Raw genomic sequence first — 24,964 nt, forward strand, 5'->3', positions numbered from 1 at the left:
TTTTTAAAGATAATATACAGGTAGATCGGATTTTATACCCATACGATATAATAATTACAAGTTGACACAGGGTGAGTGGAGCTGTAAGATTATTGATAATGATTATTAAAAAAGGTTAAAGATTTTTTATCCTTTTCCTTGTGGTATCGTTTAATATTTATCATTGTTCTTCTTGAATTTCCACGATCTAGATGTTTGGAAATCGGGAAAAATTATTATTACCATTCCAGCAATATTTTTTTTTGTATTTTATTGATTTTAAAATAAATACACCAATTAAGTATTAATTTTATTTTAATTAAATACAAAATTGAAGAATTGTACATTGAGTACAATAGTAGTGCATAAAGTATCCCATTGAATATGTAGTAGGCGAACATAATCCTGAAAAAAAAAAAATTATAACTGTTTCTGTACTTCAAAAAATCTCTAAGTATTATAAAAAATGATATAAATAACCACAATGTTAAATATTATAATTTTGATCTGTTCTGTTTTGCCCTGTCACATAAAAGTTATTTTTTAAGTAAAAAAAAAATTATTGTGTTCTGCAATCGTATAATATGTGTTATTTTAGTAAAGAATACCAGAGAAAATGTACTTAAAATTTTTAAGTACAGCACTTACAATACAATGAAAATGAGTAATAACGCTGGAATTAGTTTAAAAACTAGTGTTGATTTAATTTTCGGAAATTATCCGATGAAATATTATCATACAAATTATTTAAATCATAGTTAATTAGCCCTCCTCAATTCAGGCATTGTTTAAGTACTTAATTTTTTATTAATTTTTTTTTATTAAATAAAGTCAGCTGTGGCCATTGGACTGACATTATTTTACATTATTAGCTAACAATCTTATACATTATACAATAAGTAATTTTATGACAGAAATAGTTACATTTTAAAATTTTGTTAATTAGTTTGGAATTATATATGAATTCTATGATACTTTTAACATTGCGTGGGTCTGGGGTCAGTGATTCAGATAGCTGGCAGTACTAAATTTTGTTATTATAGAAAACAACTATTATACATGGGATGACTCTTTTGGGTATACGCTATACACACATTTTATGTCTTCTTGTAGCTCGAGCAGAGTTGCCGTCAGGTTCATTGAAAACTTATCGACGAATTCCAAGAACAGAGTTCAAAAAATATTTGTCCCATTTGATTTTTGATAAGTCGATATCGAATAGTGCTTTGTCTTCAATACGTTGTATTATTAAATACAACAAACTACCTGTTTTTCAAAATATATTCTATTTGTTTTCAGTTGATCTACGATAATATTTGCACTTTGACCAAATGACAAATGTGGAGCTCTGTTATTGGGAACAAAATTAAATACTGGTATCGATGAATCTTCATTACTAGCAACATATTATTTTATACATTAGAACATAATGTTTGAAGTGCATGAAAATAGCTACTAAAAATATAGTGTTCTGTGTTGTACCTTTTTTTTGTGGTTTGCCAAACAGCAATAATGATCAAATTGGCCACTTTGTCAGCTGGTACGATCGTAGCAGGAGCATCTGTGTCTATTAAGAGTACACGTACTGCACCTAATCCTATACCTACACAAAGCCCTGGTACGCTGTTGACGTTTGTAAGCCATCCAGCTATTGGTTCATCTTTAGTGAACACGACTATAAAAAAAATTCAAAAATATAAAATAAGGTATAATAACTACACAATGAGGTAACGATTAGCAAATACCAATTGATGGTCTAACTATACTAATTGACATATCTTGGCCATACTGTTTGACTAAATTTTCCGCTACACATTTCGATAATGTGTATGTGTTAGGCCATGCTCCTAAACACCTTTAAAATAATTATTATTGAGTTTCATTTAAATACACCAAGTATCTAAAAAACAATAATGAAATTATTTATCAGTGTTGTTGAATTTTACTGTACTCTTTTGTTATGGAGTCGATAAAAGAAGATGAAAACGATTCGGCCATTTTGATTAATGTCTCATGGGACAATCGTAAATTATCTCTTTACTGATTTCCTGGTTAGTGTTTGCAAATGCCGTTGACACATGTACAAATGCCTAAAAATATTTATTGTTTTGTATACAGTAACAATCAAATTTTAAACAACATTATGATTCACTACAATTGACGTTGTTTACTTTTAAGCGGTGCAATCGATGAGCCAATAATGTATGATTAAGTGAGACATTAACCGTATAACACATCAAATGATGAGAACCAAAAGTAAGTGAATTTTTTTTTAACACTGTACAAACCTAATTTCAATATTAATCTTCTGTTTTTTTTTTTTTTTTTTATTAGCAAAACAATATGTACAATATTTACAATAAGTTATTTTGTTGACAATATATGTATATAGCTTGAGTAATAGCATGCGATGAAGCCACCCATTGGTAACACCCCAGTAAAATATTAAATTTAAAATTTTGCTGATGGTTTTATGTTATTAGGTCGCGATTCCAGTTTATTTTAAGTCTGCGTGTTTCAAAACTATTTGATTCATACCATTTCAATTAAATTAAAATTACAATTTTTGTTATGTTATTATTAAATTAGGAACTTGTACTGGGATTAAAACAGCTTTAGAAATTCGACATTGTGAAACGCTCTACAATACATTCATATTCTACGTTCCTGCTATAAAGGGCTTTTCACAAAACCAATTTCCCCAAGTTGGCAAATAACAACACTTACCTAAAAATAGATAATCTTAACTTTTGTTAAAAAGTAGATATTTCTCATTTTATCAGTTTATCTAGATTTAAATTTACATTGTAACTCATAGTTTTATTAATTTCAAAAAAATGATTTACTTTCAATTGGTGTACTCGACGAGCGATCAACAGTAAATCTCTGTGGACCTGACATTGATAAACGTGGTCCGTTTCAGAGATCCATTGAGATAAATCGTAGCCGCGCAATGGATTATTATGTTCATATTGCGAACAACATAATCATCGTCGGTTGGCGATAAACCTAAATTGGGTTCTTCGCAATCTCCGTGTATTATTGATATTATCTTCATAAAATCTGGTTTCTCATTCTTGAGTTTGCTATACAGCTAGGTACAATAAAGTCCAATAATTGATCTTAAAAATCACATTTCGATAACGAAAAATCCATGGAGCAATATATTACCAAACATATTGTTCAATCGGGTATGAGGTCATTTTCCTTTTTTTGGTCTTAACAACAAATATACGTGTTTTACCGGGCACGATCTAAAAACGTTGTAATATTATTATTACTTATAATATGTATAATAAATAAAAATACCCAAGCCTAAAAAAATAAATACTTTTAATCGTATTGGGTTCATTTTAAGTTGAATTTTATTTTAAGTGAAATTTTTGTTGTAGCGCATTGTTCCAAAAAGCCAGGACATGGGCAATATTGACAATGGAGATGTCACTAGTTTTCAGGAATTATTTTAACTGAAAGTGATAACAATTGAGATTGCAGCAAATCTGTAGATTGTATAAGCACAAATATCGATAAAAGCGTTGTACCGACAATAATGTGCTTAACATTTTATTTTTAGTAATAGGGTTGTCTGTGTTACCTAAAAAATCGTTTCCGTTGTTACCAATGGGAAATTAAAGCAACAACACAGTTGGAATATTTTTCGTTAACTGTTAATTCATTTTTCTTATGCTGTTAATGGTTTTGTCATTATTTTTAGTAAATTACTCGGAAACGATCTCTTATAGTTGAAATTTGAATATTTTTGTTTCCTTATTTGTTTATCTTTAAAACTTTTCATCATTGTAAAACCAATTTTATGAATTTACGCAGTAATGTGGATTAGAGTCTAACTATGAAAACTCTACTTTTTGCATAAAATCCGACATATAATTCCGATTTAACGTGACAATACCATAAAATCAATATATTTTTAGTTGTTATGACAAAGCTATTGCATTATTGAAATGTATAAGTAATTCTACCTTTTTTTATAGGTTTATTTTAGCTTGCATGCGGAGCAATTAATTCTACAATAATGTTACTTATTTTTTGTGTCAGCACTATAACCTTTTTCTTCTGGACTAATTCACTCGAAATCTTTAAAAAGTCAAAAGTTAAAAAAGTAATTTCCTTCAACTCCATAACCGGAAAACGCCAAACAAATATTTGCCGGTTTTTCAACTATATCTTTGACTTGCTATAACTTAGAATATTTATTAGACATGCTCCTACTTACAAATCGCCTCCTTCTCCTTTAACTTTTATGTAAGCGACCATATTTAGTAAATTTAGAATTATTCCTGTACTATACGTTTGGCACAACTTTATAAACGTTTAATAACTAAATTACTACCTGAGAACTTTTTCTACCAAGACTTGCCCAATAAACCCGGTTGCTCCAGTAATAAATACATTTGTATCAGCAAAGACTTTTTGAGTTTCAGTAAGCGGCTTTTCAAATAACGTCGTCATTAGGGTGTAATAGTAAAAAAAAAAGTAAAAAATATCATAATTTATAGAGTTTGAGATGACTACTTAGTAAAAACGTAATGTACATATAATTTTGTCTAATAACTTTACGGCGAATTCTATGGTGTTAATATTTTTCTATTATTTATTTGGTTTTATTGTAATCTTACAAAAATAAACTATTTCTTCAATAATTATCTTATAAATAAGTAATAATTTAAAAAAAAAAACAATAATTTAGGGACTGGCCTATGTACTATAACATCATAATTTATTGTAATTGTTTATTTGTAATTTGTAATAAGGTAATTTGGGAAGAAACTATTGATATGATTGTAATCTTACAATGTATAATTCAAGTGGCTATTTTTCAAGAATAATTAAAGTTTCAGACTAAAAAAAAAATGTTTTGTTATTGAAGCTTAATCTATCTATCTATATTAATATATAGCATAATCTATTTGTATTTGTTTTATGATTTTTTTTTTAATAATAGTTAAACAAGTTAATTGGATAAGACTTTCTCCTTGAAAAATGGCCTACATAGAGTACAAAATAACGAAACACTTATAAAGTTAAAGAATAGGTATTATAAAAAAAACATTAATAAAATATTATGGCGTAAATTAAAAAAATGAATGGTTTTTGAAAAACGGTAATTGTTCTTTTACCCGAACATATTCGATTATTTTAACGCTCAATCGTTTTTATTAAAGATTAAAGAGGTTATTTGTTTAAAATGTATATGAAATCCAAATTAAAAAAAAAAATGATCAGTGAAGTATTTGTTCAACATTTGGAGACGGTCCGGCGTGTAATTTTACAAAAAAAAAAAAAACAAGGGCCACCCTAATGTATGCAATAATTATGATGTTTTACTCATATTCTAGTAGTATTATTTTTGAGAATAGTCTACGAGATAACCTATGATTCTTTCAAACATCAGAATTCGCTATTATAGCATCTTTTAGACTCCCTCGTCGTTTTGTCGGCGGCACCGCATACTACGTCATTTCACACGTCGTCCAATAAACCGAACTAACGATGATTTATACACACCGAGTGTATACTGTATATGCCACACTTGTGTCTATATATTTTGCATCATTATACAAGGGGGACGAGATAGCATAAAAAAAAAGATAGGAGAAAGATCAATGTCGTCATCGTCGCCTTATACACTCGATTAAACAATACGGCCGGACCGTCGTATGACCGTAAAATAAAAATAAAAATATTAGGTTTTTTTTTTTATACTTATAGCGTCTCTACGTTACCCTTAGTAGTCATGTAAGAGAATTGAATATATTTTTTTGGTCTAACTATTCTGTATTTGAGTACACAGTAAACTTATTTTAGCTAAAATTATCCCTTTTTTAAATTATGCCAACGATATTATGTTTCAGTTTCAAATGGTGTCATATGATAACATTTGCTATAAGAAGCTATTATTTGAAATATTATTTTTATACTACTATTTTTTAGCTTTTGCCTTGTTCCAAATCAACCAACATGACCAGCTGTAATACTAAGTTTTAGGATAACAACGTGATAGATAGCAAATTGCTCGATATTAATTACTATAAAAAAAACATAACATTTGAAATAACAATTAATAATAATTTTCCATTACAGGATTAAAAGTACACAAATAAATATTTTTTAAATTTGATTTTAATAAGTATTTCGTCTTGCACAACCTACAAAGTATAGGAGGCGCTTTTGGAAAAAAAGAAAAAAAGTTCAGAGCACAACAACGGCTTTGGTTTGTTTCTATACTTCGGCTTTCGCCCCCCTGTTTCCGGTTGTTTGGCCTCACCGATTATTGGTGCAACCGATAAGCGCAAAATCATTTTTTATTTTAATGGATTCTGGTTTTTATTAGCTTTTTTTTTTTACAGTATTTTTATTCCTCCGGTTGTTTTTACCCGCGTCAAAGAGACTGCCAGTTTTCTGCTTTGGTGTAATAATATTGTGAGCAATGGCGGAAGAATAGTGTTCCACACGAGCTGTGCTTAAATCATTATTATTCTATACAACGACCAATGTACATATTTACATAACGTATAGTGTGCATAGTTTCAACTATGTAGTATTGTAGCGTACACAAATCATTTTGTATGAATATGGTTCTACGCAATGAACCGACATGATAAAAATGTCTGTAGACGAGGAAAAAGTCGGGTCTGAACAAATAATAATTTCCACTCTTTTTACTTTAGAATTTTTTACTTAAAAAACTTAATTGATGAAAATGTTTTATACCGAACTCCATAGGCGCAACTAGGAAGGTGCTAGTCAGCTAGCGGGACTTAAGCACCCCCGACTCAAAATTAACACCCCCCAAAATTCAAATTCCTGAATTGTACGCATAAAATTTTAATTATGTACATACTCTGTAAAATGTTTTATTTTACAATATTTTTGTTTTCAAATGTTTTATCTAATGGTTTGAAGATAAGAATTATGTATAGACCTGTATATACATAATTTTAGTACCCCTTAAAATGTAGATCTAGTTGCGCCTATGCCGAACTCTTTAATATAATTAATTAAAATGATGCGACTCTCTACTTTATCAGTGCTAAACAATATAAACCTATTCTTTCTGATTACTTAATTCATATATATGAGTTTGATTTGTTGTTCATTTTAATAATTTCGTCAATATAAAAAATTGTATGTAACCTCATGAAACCCCAAAACTAGTATAGTTACCGATAAATCATTTTCAACACATAATTGGTATGTGTTTACAAAATGAATATTATACTTATTTAAAAGTGTATTTATTTCGTCACATAATTTCGATTTTAATAGGTAAACAAAATAAACAAGTAGCTTTTAGATTTTGTTTTAATTTACCCTCTACAACTACCCTTTAAAAATAAAAACTAGTTTTGATAAAGTAGTATAATAAAGAATGCCTAGGTTATTTAAAATTGCTATTAAGTAAAATGTTGATCATCATGTGTATATATTTGCCATTTCTACATAGCTAAGCGTTTTTTTTTAATAACTTCTTTTAAAATCGAATAGGTATTTATAATATACATTTTTTTTTTTTATTATTGAACGTTTTTTGGTTCCGAAATATGAATAAGTGGCGCCCTCTACTGATTAACATTGTCTCTAGTCAACGTATACTGAACGCGATTCAAATCTCTCAAATTATTCATGTCTAGTGCATACCTGTATAAAATGAAATTCTTTATATTTTCGATAGTTAAGTACATCTCAGTTGCTTTTGTGAAAAGAAGCACATTTCGCTTAGCTGTTCTTTTTGAAACTGGAAATGTACATAAGTCATAAGAGTTTAGTACCTATACATAATCATTTTTAAGTTTTAAGAAGAAAAATTTAATACAATAATTGCAAATTTGCATTTAACGACTGCAAAAACATAAAAATACAATTTATCATACACAAAATTGATTTAAATACAATTTAAAATTTCCCTAATCCTCCCTTGCGATAGGGGGACATTAAAAAAACTATTATCGAACTTGAAATCAGCCATATAAGAAACATACGAGTATATTACAACTTTTTTTTTAATGTCGTGGACTTCATTTTAAGTATTAATTTTATCCAAATTTGTTTTTGTTTTGGAACACTGTGCAAATTGCTAGAGTAAAAATAAGAAATTAGTAATACAAAATAAATAAATTAAGACACCTTTGAGTTAAGGACTATTTTTACGTAAATAAGTATTAATATTTACCTATGTATAATTTTATGAAAACGTTGGTATAATCGTATTTTTGAACAACGAGTTTCGGTTTGAAGTGTATCAAACTAGAAATTTGTATTACATGTATTACATATTTTACTATTTTATACCTATATTTAGGAAAAAATTGAATCCTTAGCACCTACATATTTACCCAGATTTAAAGGTCGAATCATTGGTAGTCTTAAAAATGTGTAAGCTTTGAATGTTCGTACTAATTATACAATTGAAATTTTAATTTTGTGCCTTGTTCAAAATATAATATATATTATGTAACCTGAAATAATTAATAATCTGAATGACTGAAATACCATGAGTAAATATTTATTTAAAAAAACAACTCTAACAACAGAACAACAATGGTCAAAATTGCAATTTTTTTCCCTGAAAATCAATGGGTTTTAAACGGTAAATTCGACATGCTAAAAAATAAAAATCTTAATTTATAAATTATATTCTAAGCTATACACTAAGTTTAAAGCAAGTAATATGTTTAATAGTAATATGTTTTAGTTCAATTTGATTGTTTTTTTTTAAATCAATAAAAACAATGATTAATTGTTGAACACAGTATTTTTGTTAAACTTAGATAAACGATTACATAAAATATAAACATTTTTAAACATAGTCAACAGCGGCTTCTACACGTAAAATATTATTTGATGGTCTAGAATGGATATTGCAAGATTGTGTAATAAAATTCCAACAGTTTACTTTCTTTAATATATTGCAATTTTTTTTTTTATAAATGTCTTTCTAAACAAAAATTTTGTAGCTATTCCGCCCATGCTGAAAATTCTCTCCTTAATAATCTCCGCTACTTTTGGAATTTTGTACGCAAAAATAAGTCTCCTTCCATACCTGACTCCGTAAACTTTGACGGTGAAGTTTCAAATAGTAAACTGGCTTCATCTAATATGTTTTGCAAGCATTTTTCTTCTGTTTTTTATCAACCCTCCCCTTCTACATTCATGAATACTAAACCCTACTTATTTTTTCATCTCCCTACTAATGCTTATTTCTCTTTAAAAGATATTTTTAACGGTTTTTCTAAACTTCTAACAATAAATCTGTTGGTCCAGATGGCATTCCTGGTTTTTTAAATTTAATTTAAGATATTCTCTTTCCTTTCCACTGTGGCATCTTTTTAGTAAATCCCTTGCTGAAGGATCTTTCCCGTGTTTTTTTTCAATTTCCTTCATTTCCCCTCCTTTAAAATCTGGTGATCCAACTCAAGTCTTAAATTGTTGTCCTATATCTAACCTCTCTTACTTATCTAAGATTTTTGAGTCCCTTGTTCTTCAATCCATTAGATCCTACACTAACAATTTCCTTATTGACAAACAGCACGGTTTTCTTCAGGGTCGTTTAACTTTAACTTGTAATCTTATCTTCCACTCCTTTATAACTGACTCATTTCGTGATCATGCTCAAGTAGATGTAATATACACTGACTTTGCAAAGGCCTTTGACAAACTAAACCATACTATTTTATCAGATTTGTTATTTCATGCTGGTTTTAGCGAACCACTCCTCTCCTGGTTAATTACCTACTTAACTGAAAGGAAACAATGGGTAAATATACAAGGTTGTTCCTCAGAAGTTATAACCCCATCCTCTGGTGTTCGGAAAGGCTCTATTCTTTCTCCTCTCTTTTTTTCTATCTTGGTAAATGGAGTCAGTTCAGTATTAATTCATGCAAAAATCCTAGCTTTTGCTGATGATTTTAAATTATTCATGCGAGTTTCTAACAACTCAGATGTTTCCTTACTTCAAGCTGACCTTAATCGCCTAGTTAGATGGGCTGAATCGATTGGTTTAGCTTTTAATATTTAAAAATGCCAAAAAATTACTTTTTCCCAAATTTCTAATCCCATTTCTTCATCTTATTTCATCTATAATCACCCTGTTGCATCTATCTCTTTTGTTGTTGACTTTGGTTTTCGTCTTTCTCCCTCTTTGAATTTTCGTCTTCATGTTGAAAAAAAATGTTGTAAAGCTCTGAAAACCTTAGGCTTTATCCAAAGAGTTGCTTACGAGTTTCATCTTTTAAAATCCTTAACAAGTCTTTATTGCTCTTTACTTCGGCCTATTCTTGAATACGGTGCTGTTCTATGGGACCCTTATAACCCAACTGATTCTGTCATGTTTGAAAGAGTTCAAACGTAAATTTCTACGTTTTGCGGCATTTGTCCTAAAAATACCGCATTCTCCCTACGACTTAACTCCCATTCAAGATTTCTTACAACTATCCTCCTTATCTGACCGAAGACATGAAGCAAATAAACGTTTCCTTTTAAAAACGATAACTGGCGAAATAGATTCCTCTGTCTTACTCTCAAAGTTAACTTTCCGAATTCCTGCTCGACATACTCGATACACTGCTCCTTTTTTCATTCCTTCCACTTCTACTAACTCTTCATTGCCCCCTGATTCGTTTAATGCGCATTGCAAATAGTAATCCTGATTTATAGTTATAATGTATTATGGTTATTATCATATTTAGAAGATGGCCAACGCGTTTTTGTGTGATAAGTATCTTTACCGTGTTAATTATTATCAGTGACCTTTGATTATTTGGTTACCAAAGGGGGGTTGGCTGGGGGTAAATAAGAAAATCTGTACGTGCATCTCGCTGAACGTTACCGAGTAAAATGTGTGCGTGAGGCACGATCTAGCGGTTGTAAGTGGTTATGTATTAGAGATAAGTGTATACTCCAAAGCATATATTAGGATATATAAGGATAGCCAAATTAATTGGTTAGGTAGGCACTTACTTACTGTCGAACCACGGAAATTGATTTATGAGAAATGTTAAATATTGATAAATGTTGCCAGTGAATTGGTTAAGGCGAGATATTAAAAAACTACTAAAAAACGTTGACCAGAACATAAAATAATTAAGACTCTACATAGTACATGTGAATGATCAGCTGGTCGACGGTGTTGGTAGTAGTGGTCGACGGGGATAGAAGGTTGGTGGAACCAGTAATGCCAACCGCCACTAGGCTTCAACACAAACCATGGTGCGTTGGTTATACACTGTAGATGAGTTTAAACACATTTACTCCAGATAGGGCAAGCATAGAACGAAGTATTTGTACATTAGTAGTGAGCATTTTTTTCCTATGTAGATTTGTTATTTACTTGAGTATTGCTAAACCCGGGTAGACTTGTTGCAACTTAGTTGGTTTCTTTATCAGAGAAACCGAAGTATGGAGGATTCAGAGCAAAAGTGAACTAAGTCTATCACAGCGGATTTCCAGTAATGGGCTACTAAATGGTTTTTCGCATAATCTACTCGTGGTACAATTCAGTATACATGATGCTATTTTGCGACATTGAGATGGCTTGGTGACACCACAGATTATATGAAAACAGATTGTTCACTCGGGCCTTTAACAATAGGATTGCAAATAAGGCTCTATGATTGGCCCGCCAAAATCAGTATGACCGTCTGAAGGGAATTTGTTTTTAAACGTGTTCGCGGGCTTTCGCATTTGTTAAATAATTGAGTTAAACAGAATGTTTCTCTTGTATTTACTAAACATTTTATAAATATTAATAACCATAATGATAATAATAATAATTTAATAATATTATTCTTACAATTACAGTTGTTTTATATTATCTTACGCACTATATAGTATGACTTATCCAAGGGCAATAATTTTAATTTCAATAATAAATTACAATTAATAAATAATAATACATTTAATAATAAGACATTTTAAAATTCCCAATAAGTAAAAATATAATGCATTATAAACAATAAACATAACATATCCATACTTATTATTATACAATTTTAATTATTTCTAACATAGAGAAATAGTAAGCTGTCCACCATAGGGCATGACAACTGACAGAGCATTAATCAACTATGAATAGTATTGACACGCAGTATTTAATTACATTGTTATTATAAAAATAATATCAATTCAAAAATAATAAACAAAAAATAATTCTAAATAAAATAATACAAATTATTATAAAAAAGTATTAAACAACTAAAAGTATTGCATATTTATATACCTAGTTATACGTGTTTTAATATAACCAATTTTTTATTTACTCTAATTCTATAGGCTACTCAGATAAAAGTCGTGCCTTTAAAAGTATATTTGGCGTACAAAATGCGCATACGCGCCTGCTAATAGGTTAAAATAAATAAAAAATAATGAACATGAAATAATTAGTAAAAATTAATAAATCACAAAGTTCACATAAATAAAATAGTATAATTGTTAGTAAAATAGTATAAAAAACTGAAGTGCCGAATTGTTTTCCGTTTAACATGTTACGGATACATATGAGTTCTAACAACTGACAAATTTTCAACTTAAAGGTCCCAAAATTATAGCTTAAAAACAAAAAAAACTTGTAACCATCCTAGGGGGTGGGAAATGGGAGTAATATAAATCCGACACCAGTCCATTTTTGGTCGTTTAAAAAAATGTTTTGCCAGAACCATTTCCATTATTCTGAAAATGCAAACTGTATAAAAGACTTAGATGCTATTTTAAGTATTATGAATGAAAACAAATTTAAATATAAAAATATGTTTTAATAATTTTAATTTTTTTTGGTCAGAATAATAATGTCAACCAAAAGATCACCTTGTATAAACTACAGGTGATTCATCTGATGTAAGACATTCGTTTTTTCAGAAAATTAATTCCTTTAAAACTGTTTAAAAAATGTTAGTAATTGATTATTTATTGTTCATCAATCTGTTCATTTGCTATGAAAAAATGTATAAAATATATCATAAATTAAATATAAATTAGTAAATTACAGTCAATTTAAAATTACTAAATAGCCATGAAGTGTTTCTTTTTTTAGAATTCATTCACATTCCGACATAAAATTAATTAATTCCCATTCCTCATTCCTTAAAACTAAATGTAATACATTCATGATTGCATTCCTCTAAAAAGGAATGAAATCTAATAAATGCATTCTTTCCAACACTGATATATATATCAGTGTTAGTAATGAAATGTCTTTGAGATAATGATAGAGTGTTATCGACGGGGTCAATATTATTACCGATATAACATTTATTATTTTTTTAACATTTAATATGATAAATACACAGATTATATGAAATAATCATATAATTTGTGATTATATGAAATTATATGAGATTATATGAAATAATCATATAATTTGTGGTAAATACAAGTTCGATAATTTCGTTCCGGCTGACATGGTCACACTGGTTTCGGCGGAGTGCTTATCAGCTCATTTTTTGTTTACATCGAGAGTGAACAATCTGTTTTCATATAATCTGTGGTGACACTGAAAGATATTAATTTTACGTCGAAAAACCTACTATGTCAAAAAAATGGACTTGGTTCACTTTTACACTGAGCTTTTATATATTTTACTGGCGGTTTCTAAAAGTTGGGCTCGTTTTTGAATTCTAGTAAATGAGATGTACCATATGATGGTGAATGACTTAGTTATTAATATAACAACTCAGATGTCAGCCTTGATACGAACAGGAAACTTGTAGTTGCGTAGTAATTACATACAAAGATTCATGCTGGACGCGTTTAACACACAAGGGGTAGTTTACCCCTTCACCGCCCGGCAGTTAATCTCAGATTCGGATGTAACGATTTTGTAATACCACATCTGTGCGCATCTCCCTTGTTTCATCGATTAGAGCACAGATTTAGGTCATCGGAAAGCTCCCTCTACACAAATCAACTACATATTTTACACCGAGCTGTTAAAGACTGTACGCCGTGGACCACAGACATACAGTGGACCATTTGTGTATGCATATTTTTTTTATGCTGTACATATTATATTGTAGCAACATTAAATAATTTGCAATAATTATTATCGCATAGCATTTGTTATTGACTGTTTTGAAATAAATCCATCACGATGTCATCCATGGACCACTTTGACCTGGTATCAAATATAAGTCTCTCAACATGCGACGAGGTAGACAGTTTGCCCGAAAGCTCGTGTGCAGTTCCGATGGGTTCGAACAGTAACCAATCCGATAAATCTATAGACGGGTATGTAATTTATTGTGTTAATTTAATTAAATTTAAATGTTGTTTACTAATGAAACTTGTATTTGTTAGACCATTGTACCTTTCTAGACTTTTTGACAATGACTATGATACTTCACAAGAAAGTACAACTACTTCTTATGAGTAAGTACAAGCTACAATATTTTTAATAGGAATTATACGTAGTTTTGATTAATGACAATATAAAATTCACTCTTAAACGTCCGTTATTCAGGGGTGACATTTCAGTTTTTCTTAGGGTGGGGCAACATTTTTATCGGCCCACTGTTCATTTACAAATATAAATATTTTTTCCAAAACACAAATATTATAAACCTTCATACCTATTATACTTGGTAGTCAGTTCAAACGACGGTTTATTATTAGTAAAGGATTATTAGTAACAGATAATTTACGGCCTTACGTATCGAAAATTTGCGCAGCCTTAATAATCAAGGGTGGGGCAAATACCCCCGCCTACCCCCCCCCCCTTACGCCACTGCCGATTATAAAACCATGTTATCAATCTATAATAACTTGATATAATATATTAACTACGTTTCAGTAATAGATACATTTATTTAAAAATAGTACTTAAAACTTAATACGCTGTATCTATTCGCAACATATAATATGAACAATTTCAGTTTTACCATAGTGCTTACTAAAGACTTCGAAAACATTGTTCTATAGCGTTTTTATAATTAATATACATAATCACAATATTACTTGTGCACTTTGAGTACTTGAAAACCTGTGTTATTTCTTATTTTATCATTAAGTGTATGAGCAAATTTTTCTAAAAAGTCTCCGTTTCTAAAATATGGCTCATTCAATAAATATTTAGCTGATTTACGCCTAGTTGGTTTAAACTGTAAGCATTTAGAAACAATTTCTACTAGTTCATTAGGCCACAGAGGATAATAATTTTTTAGTGCTTTGCCGACGTTTTCATATTTGTAACTATTTGTGTAATTCATTGATACAATGCTATAGTGTGTGTTCTTCATTATCTCATTGAAATATTTTTGGTCTTCTATCGCAATTCCAAAGTTTCTTATAATTGATCTGTATTGGTTTATTGATGTTTTTCCAGTTATTACTGGCTGACCACTCATAAACTCCGTAAATACTATTCCTGAAATCAGTGTTAAAATATAGTTTCGGTAAACAAATTAATTTACTATACATAAAACAAAATTACCAATTGACCATATATCTACTTCAGTGCCGTATTTTTTAATACCAAGTAACATTTCTGGTGCTTGATACCATAGAGTACCCATTCCAGGTGTCATTAGTAATTCTGCGCCAAACGAAGTGGGGCATATTAGCTTAGAAATTCCAAGGTCACAAAGTTTTATCACACCATTTCTTGTCAACAGTATATTATCCGGTTTAATATCTCTATGAATAACGTGATGTTCGTGCATATAATCTATTCCTCTGATTACCTAAAAAAAATACTTATATTTTTTTTTACATCAACGTACAAATAAATCTCTCACTTGGATCATGTACTCTTTAGTTAAATCATAACCCAGTCCATTCGAATAATGTTTATTTATGTACTCATACATGTTGTAGTCCATATAGGGAAACACAATGTAGAGAATTTGCTTGACACGAAAAACGTTTAAAAAACTAATCAAGTGTGTGTGATTGCTGAGCTTCTTTAGTATGGTGATTTCCCGTAACGCTTCTGGCATTGAAAAGTATGATGATGTAATTTTTTTTATGGCCACAACCTCATTTGTTCGTTTATCTTTACATTTCATCACGATACCGTAGGATCCTCGGCCAATCATTTCCATTGGGACATATCTTCTGATTTCCAAATCATTATTTTTTTTATGTAGCACAAATTTACGATTTACTACTATACTATCCATACAATATTCTAGAGAAAAAACATAACATAATACAATATAATGTATACGTGTAAACTGTATACTGTAAAATACATTATTTGAAAATTGTTATTATTTTGTTTGATAAACAAATTATCCATAGAAATCACTTTTAAACAACAACCTTTTTTTCAAGCTGATAATACAAATTATAAGATCTTGAAGCACAATACTAAAAATAAAACCAAAAATCGCTATCACCTTATTATTTAAATTAAAAATAGACTTTTGTTAAATGTGTAATTTACTTACTTTATATTTTGTTCTTTTTAAGCTTGGAATTTTCATTACCAAAAACACAAATTGTTACGGAAGAAGTTTTAGATGGAATGTCGTACATCCATGAAATAGCAATTCCATCAATATGTGAATACTCTTCAACAGCTGATCTGTATCAAAACTCTAATAAACTTCCAGCCAAAACATATGATTTTGAGTTGCACCTATTCCAAAGAGAAGCTATTGCTTGTATTGACAGTAATCACTCTGTTTTTATATCAGCTCATCCCTTTGCTGGTAAAACTGCTATAGCTGAGTATGTATAGACTGACAGTTAAACAATCGTTGATAATAAAAATGTAATTAATTTGTTTTTGTTGTTGCTACAGATATTGTATAGCGTTTTCTTTAAAAGAATCTAAACGTGTAATTTACACTACACCTATTACAGAGCTTATTACTCAGACGTATCATGATTTTTTCAAAGAGTTCGAAGATGTATGTCTGGTAACTGACTTTAGTACTAGTGACCTAGATAAGAAATGTTTAATTATGACTTTTGAGGTAAATATTAACTTAATTATCCAATGTAAAAATGTATTTTTACTATGTATACTATATAATTATAATATAATCTACTTAGAATTTGTATAACATGTTACAACATCCTAATGGCCTAAAGGATGTAGAATGGATGATTTTTGATGATATACATTATATTATGACAGACAAGGAACGTTACTATATTTTGGAAATAATTTTGATATCATTAAACAACAATGTTCGTATGGTATTTTTGTCGGCTACGATTCAAAATGCTAAGCAATTTATGCAATGGGTAGCCAATTTACATGACCAAGTATGTCATGTAATTAATACAGAGTACCGACCTACTAACATTCACCATTATATTTATCCTGCGACTGATTTGTATCTTAATGTTGATGAATATGTAAGTCAAACTACCTACTAGAATAGTTTATATTTTTTGTCATAATACTATAACGTTTAATAATATTGATACTAAATATGCTATTGACTGTTAAGAATAAACTACATAATACCACTTTCACGCATGTTATGAATGATAATATAAAAAATACATTTGATGGAGACAAATTTAAAATGGTCCAGAAAATAGTGAGTGTGATTAAGGATCACGATTTTGATCCAATGATTATTTTCTTCTCTAATCCAAACGACTGTGAACTATTTATACACGAAATTATTAGTTTGGATTTCACAACAGGTTATATAATAGAATCTTTACTTTTATAAAATAAAGTAGAAATTTAAAAAGAATGTATTTTGCATGAAACTTAAAAAATGCTCTTTTTGAGAATACTTACATTTATATATTATAAAAACAAATGTTTTATTATAATTATATTATTTTTAGATGACGATAAAAAATCAATCAAAAAATTATTCGATGATATAACAAAAGAATTAAGTGAAGATGATTTTAAACTAGCTGGTTTGTACATCACAATGAATTTAATACAGCGAGGAATCGGTGTCTACCATAAAGGTAAAATTCATAGTATTTAATTAACCGCATTATAATTATTAATATTATCATCATCAAGCATACCGGGCCTTTAATCACCTTACCCACTCGGCCACTCCTCATTATAATAGAATGAGGAGTTATATTAATAATATAATATGTATTAATCTTATTTATAACAATAGGTACTTTACCCATATTAAAAAAAACAAATGAAATTTTATATTCAAAAGGACTTTTAAAAGTTCTAATTACCACTGAAAAATATGCAATGGGATTTAAAACACCAGCCAAAACTGTATTGATTACGTCTTGTTTCAAACTAGATCAAAATGAAAAAAGATTAGTATGTATAATGTATTAATTCATACTGCTTTGTACCCAATTAATCTGTTTATTTTAAATAGATAACTTCAGGGGAGTACATACAAATGTCGAGTAGAGCAGGTGGACGAAGTATGTACGACAATGGGCAAGTTATATTGATGATAGATGAGAAGGTCAGTTCAGAGGATATCAAAAATATCATACAAGGGAATCCAGATCCGATTTTTTCAGAATATAATTTTACCTATAATATTTTGTTTAATCAAATGCTTAATGGTCTTAAACCTAAAAATATGCTACGAAAAAGATTCTTACATTTTCAAAATCAAGTAGCCATACAAGAGCTTGAACAAAGTAAGTAATTAAATAATAATTATTTTGTATTATAAATAATAATATAATGTTAAGAAAAAATTTAGACAATTTTTCGTATTTATATAGTAAAAAAAAAAATTAAATTAAAAAAGGAATCCTTATCACAAAAAAAGGCGGTATTAAGTATAATATTATATTTATGCATGTACTTTTTCTGTTATTAAGGGTGTTTTTAAAATATTTTTATTTCTTTGTTATTTATTGATCACATTATATTATATATGAGATGCATCTATTTTCAAAACTAGCTTATAAGCTAATAAAGAATACTTAAAAATTTTCACAAACAATAAAAACGAAAATAGAGTTAAGATTTTACCATCAATATGAAATCAAAGCTTTGGATCATACGCACTGTGTATAGAGTAGGTATAATATGTTTTATAGAAGTATTTTACACAAATGTTATAGTTTTAAAAATGTTAAATGTTTATATTGCTAAATTCGTTTTATATTTAATTTTGAAACATGATTTTTAAATTTAAATCGTCAGATATTTTGAAACCAACCACAGTTTTTAACACAGTACTTAGTTTAAACCTGTTATAGTCTTAATCGATGTTCCATAAATTTGTACTATTTGCACTATTTCATACAGTGAGTTTACTAAAACACGGTTTGGAAATTTTTACTATTATCTGAATTTTGAATTAGACACCTTATATTAATACGCACACACATATATAATATATATATATAGTATTTATTTATTTTTTAAATGTTTATAGAAGTAAAAGAGTTATCCATTCGAAAATGCATGATATTAGGTAAAAAAGACCATGATGTTAGATTATGTCATTCATTACGCAAACAGATGGATACGTTAAAACAATTTTTTTATGAACTCGAGACGAGTAAATTTAACTGCATGCAATATTTTGATGACACCGAACCTTACCAGGTAATTGATTAACAACAAACTAATTAAAAAACGGAGAAAAAGCTATAATAGCCTATAAATATTTTAAGGTATAAATGTCAGCTTTCAGGATTTGACATTTTTTACTTGTAAATTAATAGAGGAATATAATATTATAGAGGCTCTATAGGATTCACTTAGAGTTGTCCTACAAGGCAGTCATCTTTTAACATTTCTTCTTTTCGGCAAATAAAAACAATTCAGGTGGTAGAAAAATAAAAAAAGTTTTCCATGGAATGTCTAGTATATATATATATATATGCTTTTATTGTATAATTGCAATTGAATGCAATCAAATTATACAAATACAATGTTCTGCACTTCACAGGAATGAGTAGGTCAACATTTCTTCTGAATTTACATCATAATATGTATCACATAAATACTAGTTAATACAAGTTTAATCCCATAACATTATTCTTTGATGCCTGTATTCTTTGATTATGGGAAATATATAAATTTACATTGTTAACGAGTGTCTATGTTTTGTTATTCAGAATGAACTACAACTCATTGACCCTGAACTAGTTCGAAAAGCTCAAGAAATCAAATATTTTAAGGAAAGAATAACTGAGCATAAGGAAAATGCAATTTACGATCTTCATATTTATTATTCAAGACTATTAGAACAAGTCGAAGTAAATTTATAAAAAACAACCTACATTAATAACTAACTACAGTTTAAACAAAATTTTATTTACACATTAGATTGATTATAAAATATTAAATGCTAAATTAAAATTGGAAAAAACATTAGCGTTAGTTGAAAGGAATGATATCGAATACCGAAAACATATTCTTAAATCTATGAACTATATTGATAGCAAACAGTTTAAAATTAAAGGAAAAATAGCATGCCAACTTTACAAGTAAATATATTATTACCTACAACAAACAATTTAATACTATTTTAATTGAATTATATACCTAATTCTATATTTTGATAGGTATTCTAATGAAATACATAGTGTTGACGAGCTGTTGTTGGCAGAATTATTTGACAGCGGTGTGTTTATGAAGTTGGAATTACCTCATCTGGTAACAATGCTTAGTTTGTTTGTACGTCATGAAGAAAATGACAGAATGTCAGTAAAGAATTATGAACGTGCTATGTATTTAGGAAAAATGGTGCTAAATGAAACAAAATTCAGAGTATAACAAATAATATAATTAACTAATGACGATAATATTAAATATTCACAATTTTTTTTATAAATAAAAAAATGCTTTATGGTCTAGATATTCGCCCAACAAATTGCTGAAGAATGTAACAAGGAACGATTGCAAGTAAACGTAGATGATTATGAGGATAAGTTTCAACCATATTTTATGTATATTTGTTATGTGTGGTGTCGAGGGGCTAATTTTAACCAAATATGTAAAATGAATTTTATGAATGAAGGTATAATAACAGTGCATTTGATTTAATATCGTTTTTTTAACAAATATTTTTTTTTTCAGAAACTATTATTTCTATGATGACAATGTTAATTAAAATAATTAAACGCTTTTATCAAGCTGTTAAATGTATTGGAAACATTGATTTAGCAGTGAAGTTTCAGAACGCTATTAGACTATTAGAAAGAGATTTTGTACTTGCAGTCTGCAAAAACCCACAGTTATAATTATGTAATGACTGCTTTATACACCATAGCTGTACAGAACAATAACGTTGGTCACGCTTGAGTCTGGGTTAGGAAAAATGGGTTCTTATTCTTCAGTAGTAGGGAGCAGGAAATTTGTAATTTATAACTTAAAAATTTTGTTAAAAATTTTGTTAATTAAAAAAGAATATAATTAAGCTATTAAACAAAGACATGTCCTTCAGGAAAAATAATCACATCACGGAGACTAGTCCGATTTTGATAACTTTTTTTTGTGTTTAATAAAAGAATAACATCTACTATGGACATAATTTTTAAAATTTTATTTCTAAATGCGATATTAAGACATTGATTATATAATATAACATTTTACTTTATAAGTTAAATTCAATTAAATTTGTCAAATTAAAATATGTAATCAATTAACTAAAGTTAGTTTAAAAAAAAAGGAATTTTACTCTTTTATCATAAATTAATCTATGCTATTATCTTTCTTTTTTTTAATTTAACGCGTCAGGTAACCAAAAAAAAAGTCTAGATAAAATTTCAAATTTTAATTGACAATTTTTCCATGCTCCTTGGTATGCACAATTAAATTCTCTCTTGAGAATTTCGAAGACTCAATCAAAAATAAAATTGTTATTTGGTGTAATTTATTATTAATTCAAATTTATAACTTTGTTATAGGACTTACCTTCGACAAATAGCCTGAAGAAACATATTATGTTCAATTCGTATTTTATTATGTATATATTATATTATTGTACGGAAATTAATAATTTAGATGTAAGCTACTGTAAGCTTTAGACTTAATTGATAACTGTTTTGTTATATTGAGTACTCTAATTTATAATGCGTTTATTCAAATCAATAATTGTCAAAATCGGATAATTCAGATTTCTGAACCCCGGTTATTTATTTTCCTCTGTAGTTTTTAGTTTCTACCTACTATATTTGTTTAAAAAACTATAATTCTTATAACGTTATGCAAATTTTAATATAAAATATTATAAATACTAGAATAAATACATAAATAGATACCTTTTGTTTATTTTTGTCATTCATTGTGAAAAATACTTGTAATCACCATTTGAAAATATGTATCTATATTATACGCCACAGTATGGTTACTGTTAGTATACTACTAATGATTTCGCTGAATTTAAATGCACTCGTTTAGAGATACTAAATGTTATTCTCTAGTTAGCTTAATAGCTTTCACAAAGTCTTTGGTTTAAGTTTGTCTTTATTTGTCTACAAGCTTAGTAAATTATAGGGATAGATTATAGTTTTCTTAACATATAATAATATGTAAATACTAAAATATGTAAAAATCAAAATTCACCAACAAATTTGCTAGAAACATTAAAGTAAAACACAAGAGAAAAATAAAAATTATTATTATGTATTAGGTATTATTAAATAATATAAAATAAAATCACTATTGTTTCAAAATAATATTTGATAATGAACAAATTTATTCGTGTGATTATAAACATAACGATAACATTTTTTAATTACAAATTATGTCTCTATGTGCCCAAGGAGACAGAATTCGAATTAATCAAGATTATATTACTAAGTATCTTCCCACAGCCGTAATACAAAAACAATTATAACCACACAACCAAGAGTTATACCTTGTTTATCAGTAAAGTACATTCGAAATTTGTATGTTCCATAAAAAAACTCTTTCGCCACTTCTTATAAATCATAATCACGTAACACGTATTGACCATGCAATAAACACAATTGTAATAATAACAGGGGTACTGATATATCATTAAAGGACTAAGGCTTAGAACATAAATGCTATTCATATTCTGTTTGTGGTGGATGTTGTTTAAGACTACGTTTGTCCTATGAAAAGTTGTAATTTACGTATCATCATTGAGTGTAATATATTGCATAGAGAAACTATGTTAACGAATTTTAGGTTGCACGTGTTATAATTGCTGCTTCTGCAGATAGAGTGCGTGCAATATTTCGAAAAATAATAAATTATTAAACCGTCAATGTTTTGCGACGGTACTCATAAGATAATTATTGCCACCAGCACATTTTACAATAGTAGTGTTATATGATGGGCGGCAACTATTGTTGCAGAATCAATTTCGATATTTTTCCGGAGAACAGATATGTATTGTTTTTACAATAACAAAATATACCGAAAAAAAATCCGACATTGAAGTAAATGAGAATATACAATTGATTTTATAGTCCCGATGAAATCTAAGCAGTTTTGTCTAATAAAACCCAAACATTTTAGCGCTTTTAACTTAATATCTTAATACCACATTCAGGTAGTTAAACGACAAATCTGATGAAAAATATAAGCCCCAGTCTTTAATTAATGTTACCAATTGTATGATACTATCATTTATACTATAATTGAAAGAAATAGGGTTTTTGTGTAGTTACAAAAGGCTCGTTTGAGAACGAGATGTAGGTATGGGTATAACATCAACACTACCTCTACTGTGTTCACTTGTAGTACTATTTCTATCCGATCTAAATATATAATACTTAGTAACTATCCAACCCAAGTTCAGAATTGTTAATACCATCATACAACCAAGTTTCCGTGAAATTTAAATAATCATAATCAAATGTACCCTGTGTACATTACATTTAAGTTTAGATAATTTAGTTCTTAATCTTCTTACATGTTGATAACAACATCTAAAGGATTTACAATTATTTATATGGTGTTTACAAATTCGTTTTACAGGAATATATACATGCGAGGAATAAGGGCTACTAACTAGTTTTTTTCGATAACTGGGGTGACCACTGACCCAATGACAAATTTAACAAACCAACCTTCCACAATTGTGGAAAATCGCATAGTCATTTTCTAGTTGTCAGGAAAGATCAGCTCAAGAAGCTGTATACAGCCCGTCTTAAAAAAATCAGTATTTTTTTGTAATTTCATGAGAATACATCAGCCAACAAAATAGATATCACTGCAGCTAAGAAACTCGATAGATAAAAAAACATGAGATTATCCCTAAGACTTGTGCTAAAAGAAACAGCAAAATGTATGGTTGTTATAATTATTTACACAGAAGATAGTATTGTTAATGGTGCTATTGACGTACTTATGCAAATTAAAAATGCAAATACAGTAAGTGATAAAGAAGTTGCTCAAAGAGTGCGGATAAAATTTGAAGAGCCGGACGTTCGTTTACTAGACAATAAATTAAAGGGAAACTCAAATCCGATGGAGATATTCTTGATAAATAGTGCAGTTCTATTGAAATTGAAACTAGACAATTCTATTGAAACTAGACAATAAATTAAAGGGAAACTCAAATCCGATGGAGATATTCTTGATAAATAGTGCAGTTCTATTGAAATTACAAAATGTTTAATTTCAAATAGGCAATGCAGAAAATCAAAAAGTAACATGGATGCAGTTACCGTTGGTTGAAGCTCTAACATTAACTGTGAATAAAAGTCAAGAAGCCACTTACGATAATGTGACATTCCATGTGCCAATAAAATATTTGAATTATAAAATGCTGTGTGTTGGCTGTAGCAAAGCTACAACAGCCAAAGGATTGCGTACAGACTATTTTCCACACAATTGACCAAAAACCAACTGAGACAGTAAATACAGAAATTACGAGATGGCGAACTGCAGCGTGTGCATTAAATCGACGTTTTAATTTATTAACATCAGACGATCGTACAATTGTTTGCGTTTCTTTACACAAATATATAGACCTTATAATTGTAGACAAAATATTTTAAAAATCTAATATTGTGTTTTTCCAAGAAACCGGAACAAAATACCTGAATTTACAAAAATATGCAGAATAAACAAAATGAATGAAAAAAATGGTACAATTAGTTACGTAAAAGAGGATTTATAGAACGATTC

The 24,964-nt window shown here is 28.7% G+C and overlaps 1 protein-coding gene and 1 pseudogene across 1 annotated transcript; both read right to left on the reverse strand.

The window, feature by feature from the left end:
* Window positions 1-1,206: 1,206 nt before the first annotated feature.
* LOC126844728 (fatty acyl-CoA reductase wat-like) lies at window positions 1,207-4,449 on the reverse strand (annotated as a pseudogene).
* A 10,490-nt stretch (window positions 4,450-14,939) lies between these two features.
* LOC126844729 (cyclin-dependent kinase 1-like) lies at window positions 14,940-16,489 on the reverse strand. The gene is made up of 4 exons (XM_050583124.1): window positions 16,377-16,489; window positions 15,723-16,114; window positions 15,419-15,668; window positions 14,940-15,352 (listed from the first exon to the last, which is right to left on the reverse strand). The coding sequence occupies exons 2-4, from the start codon at window positions 16,104-16,106 to the stop codon at window positions 14,940-14,942; spliced, it is 1,047 nt and encodes a 348-aa protein (XP_050439081.1). The 5' UTR covers window positions 16,107-16,114; window positions 16,377-16,489.
* Between the last annotated feature and the right edge of the window lie 8,475 nt (window positions 16,490-24,964).

This window comes from Adelges cooleyi, unplaced genomic scaffold (assembly GCF_023614345.1).
Source record: "Adelges cooleyi isolate 19-005CV unplaced genomic scaffold, UGA_ACOO_1.1 ACOO_flye_CR_arks_rails_tigmint_CR_PRNA_651, whole genome shotgun sequence".
Lineage (NCBI taxonomy): Eukaryota > Metazoa > Arthropoda > Insecta > Hemiptera > Adelgidae > Adelges > Adelges cooleyi.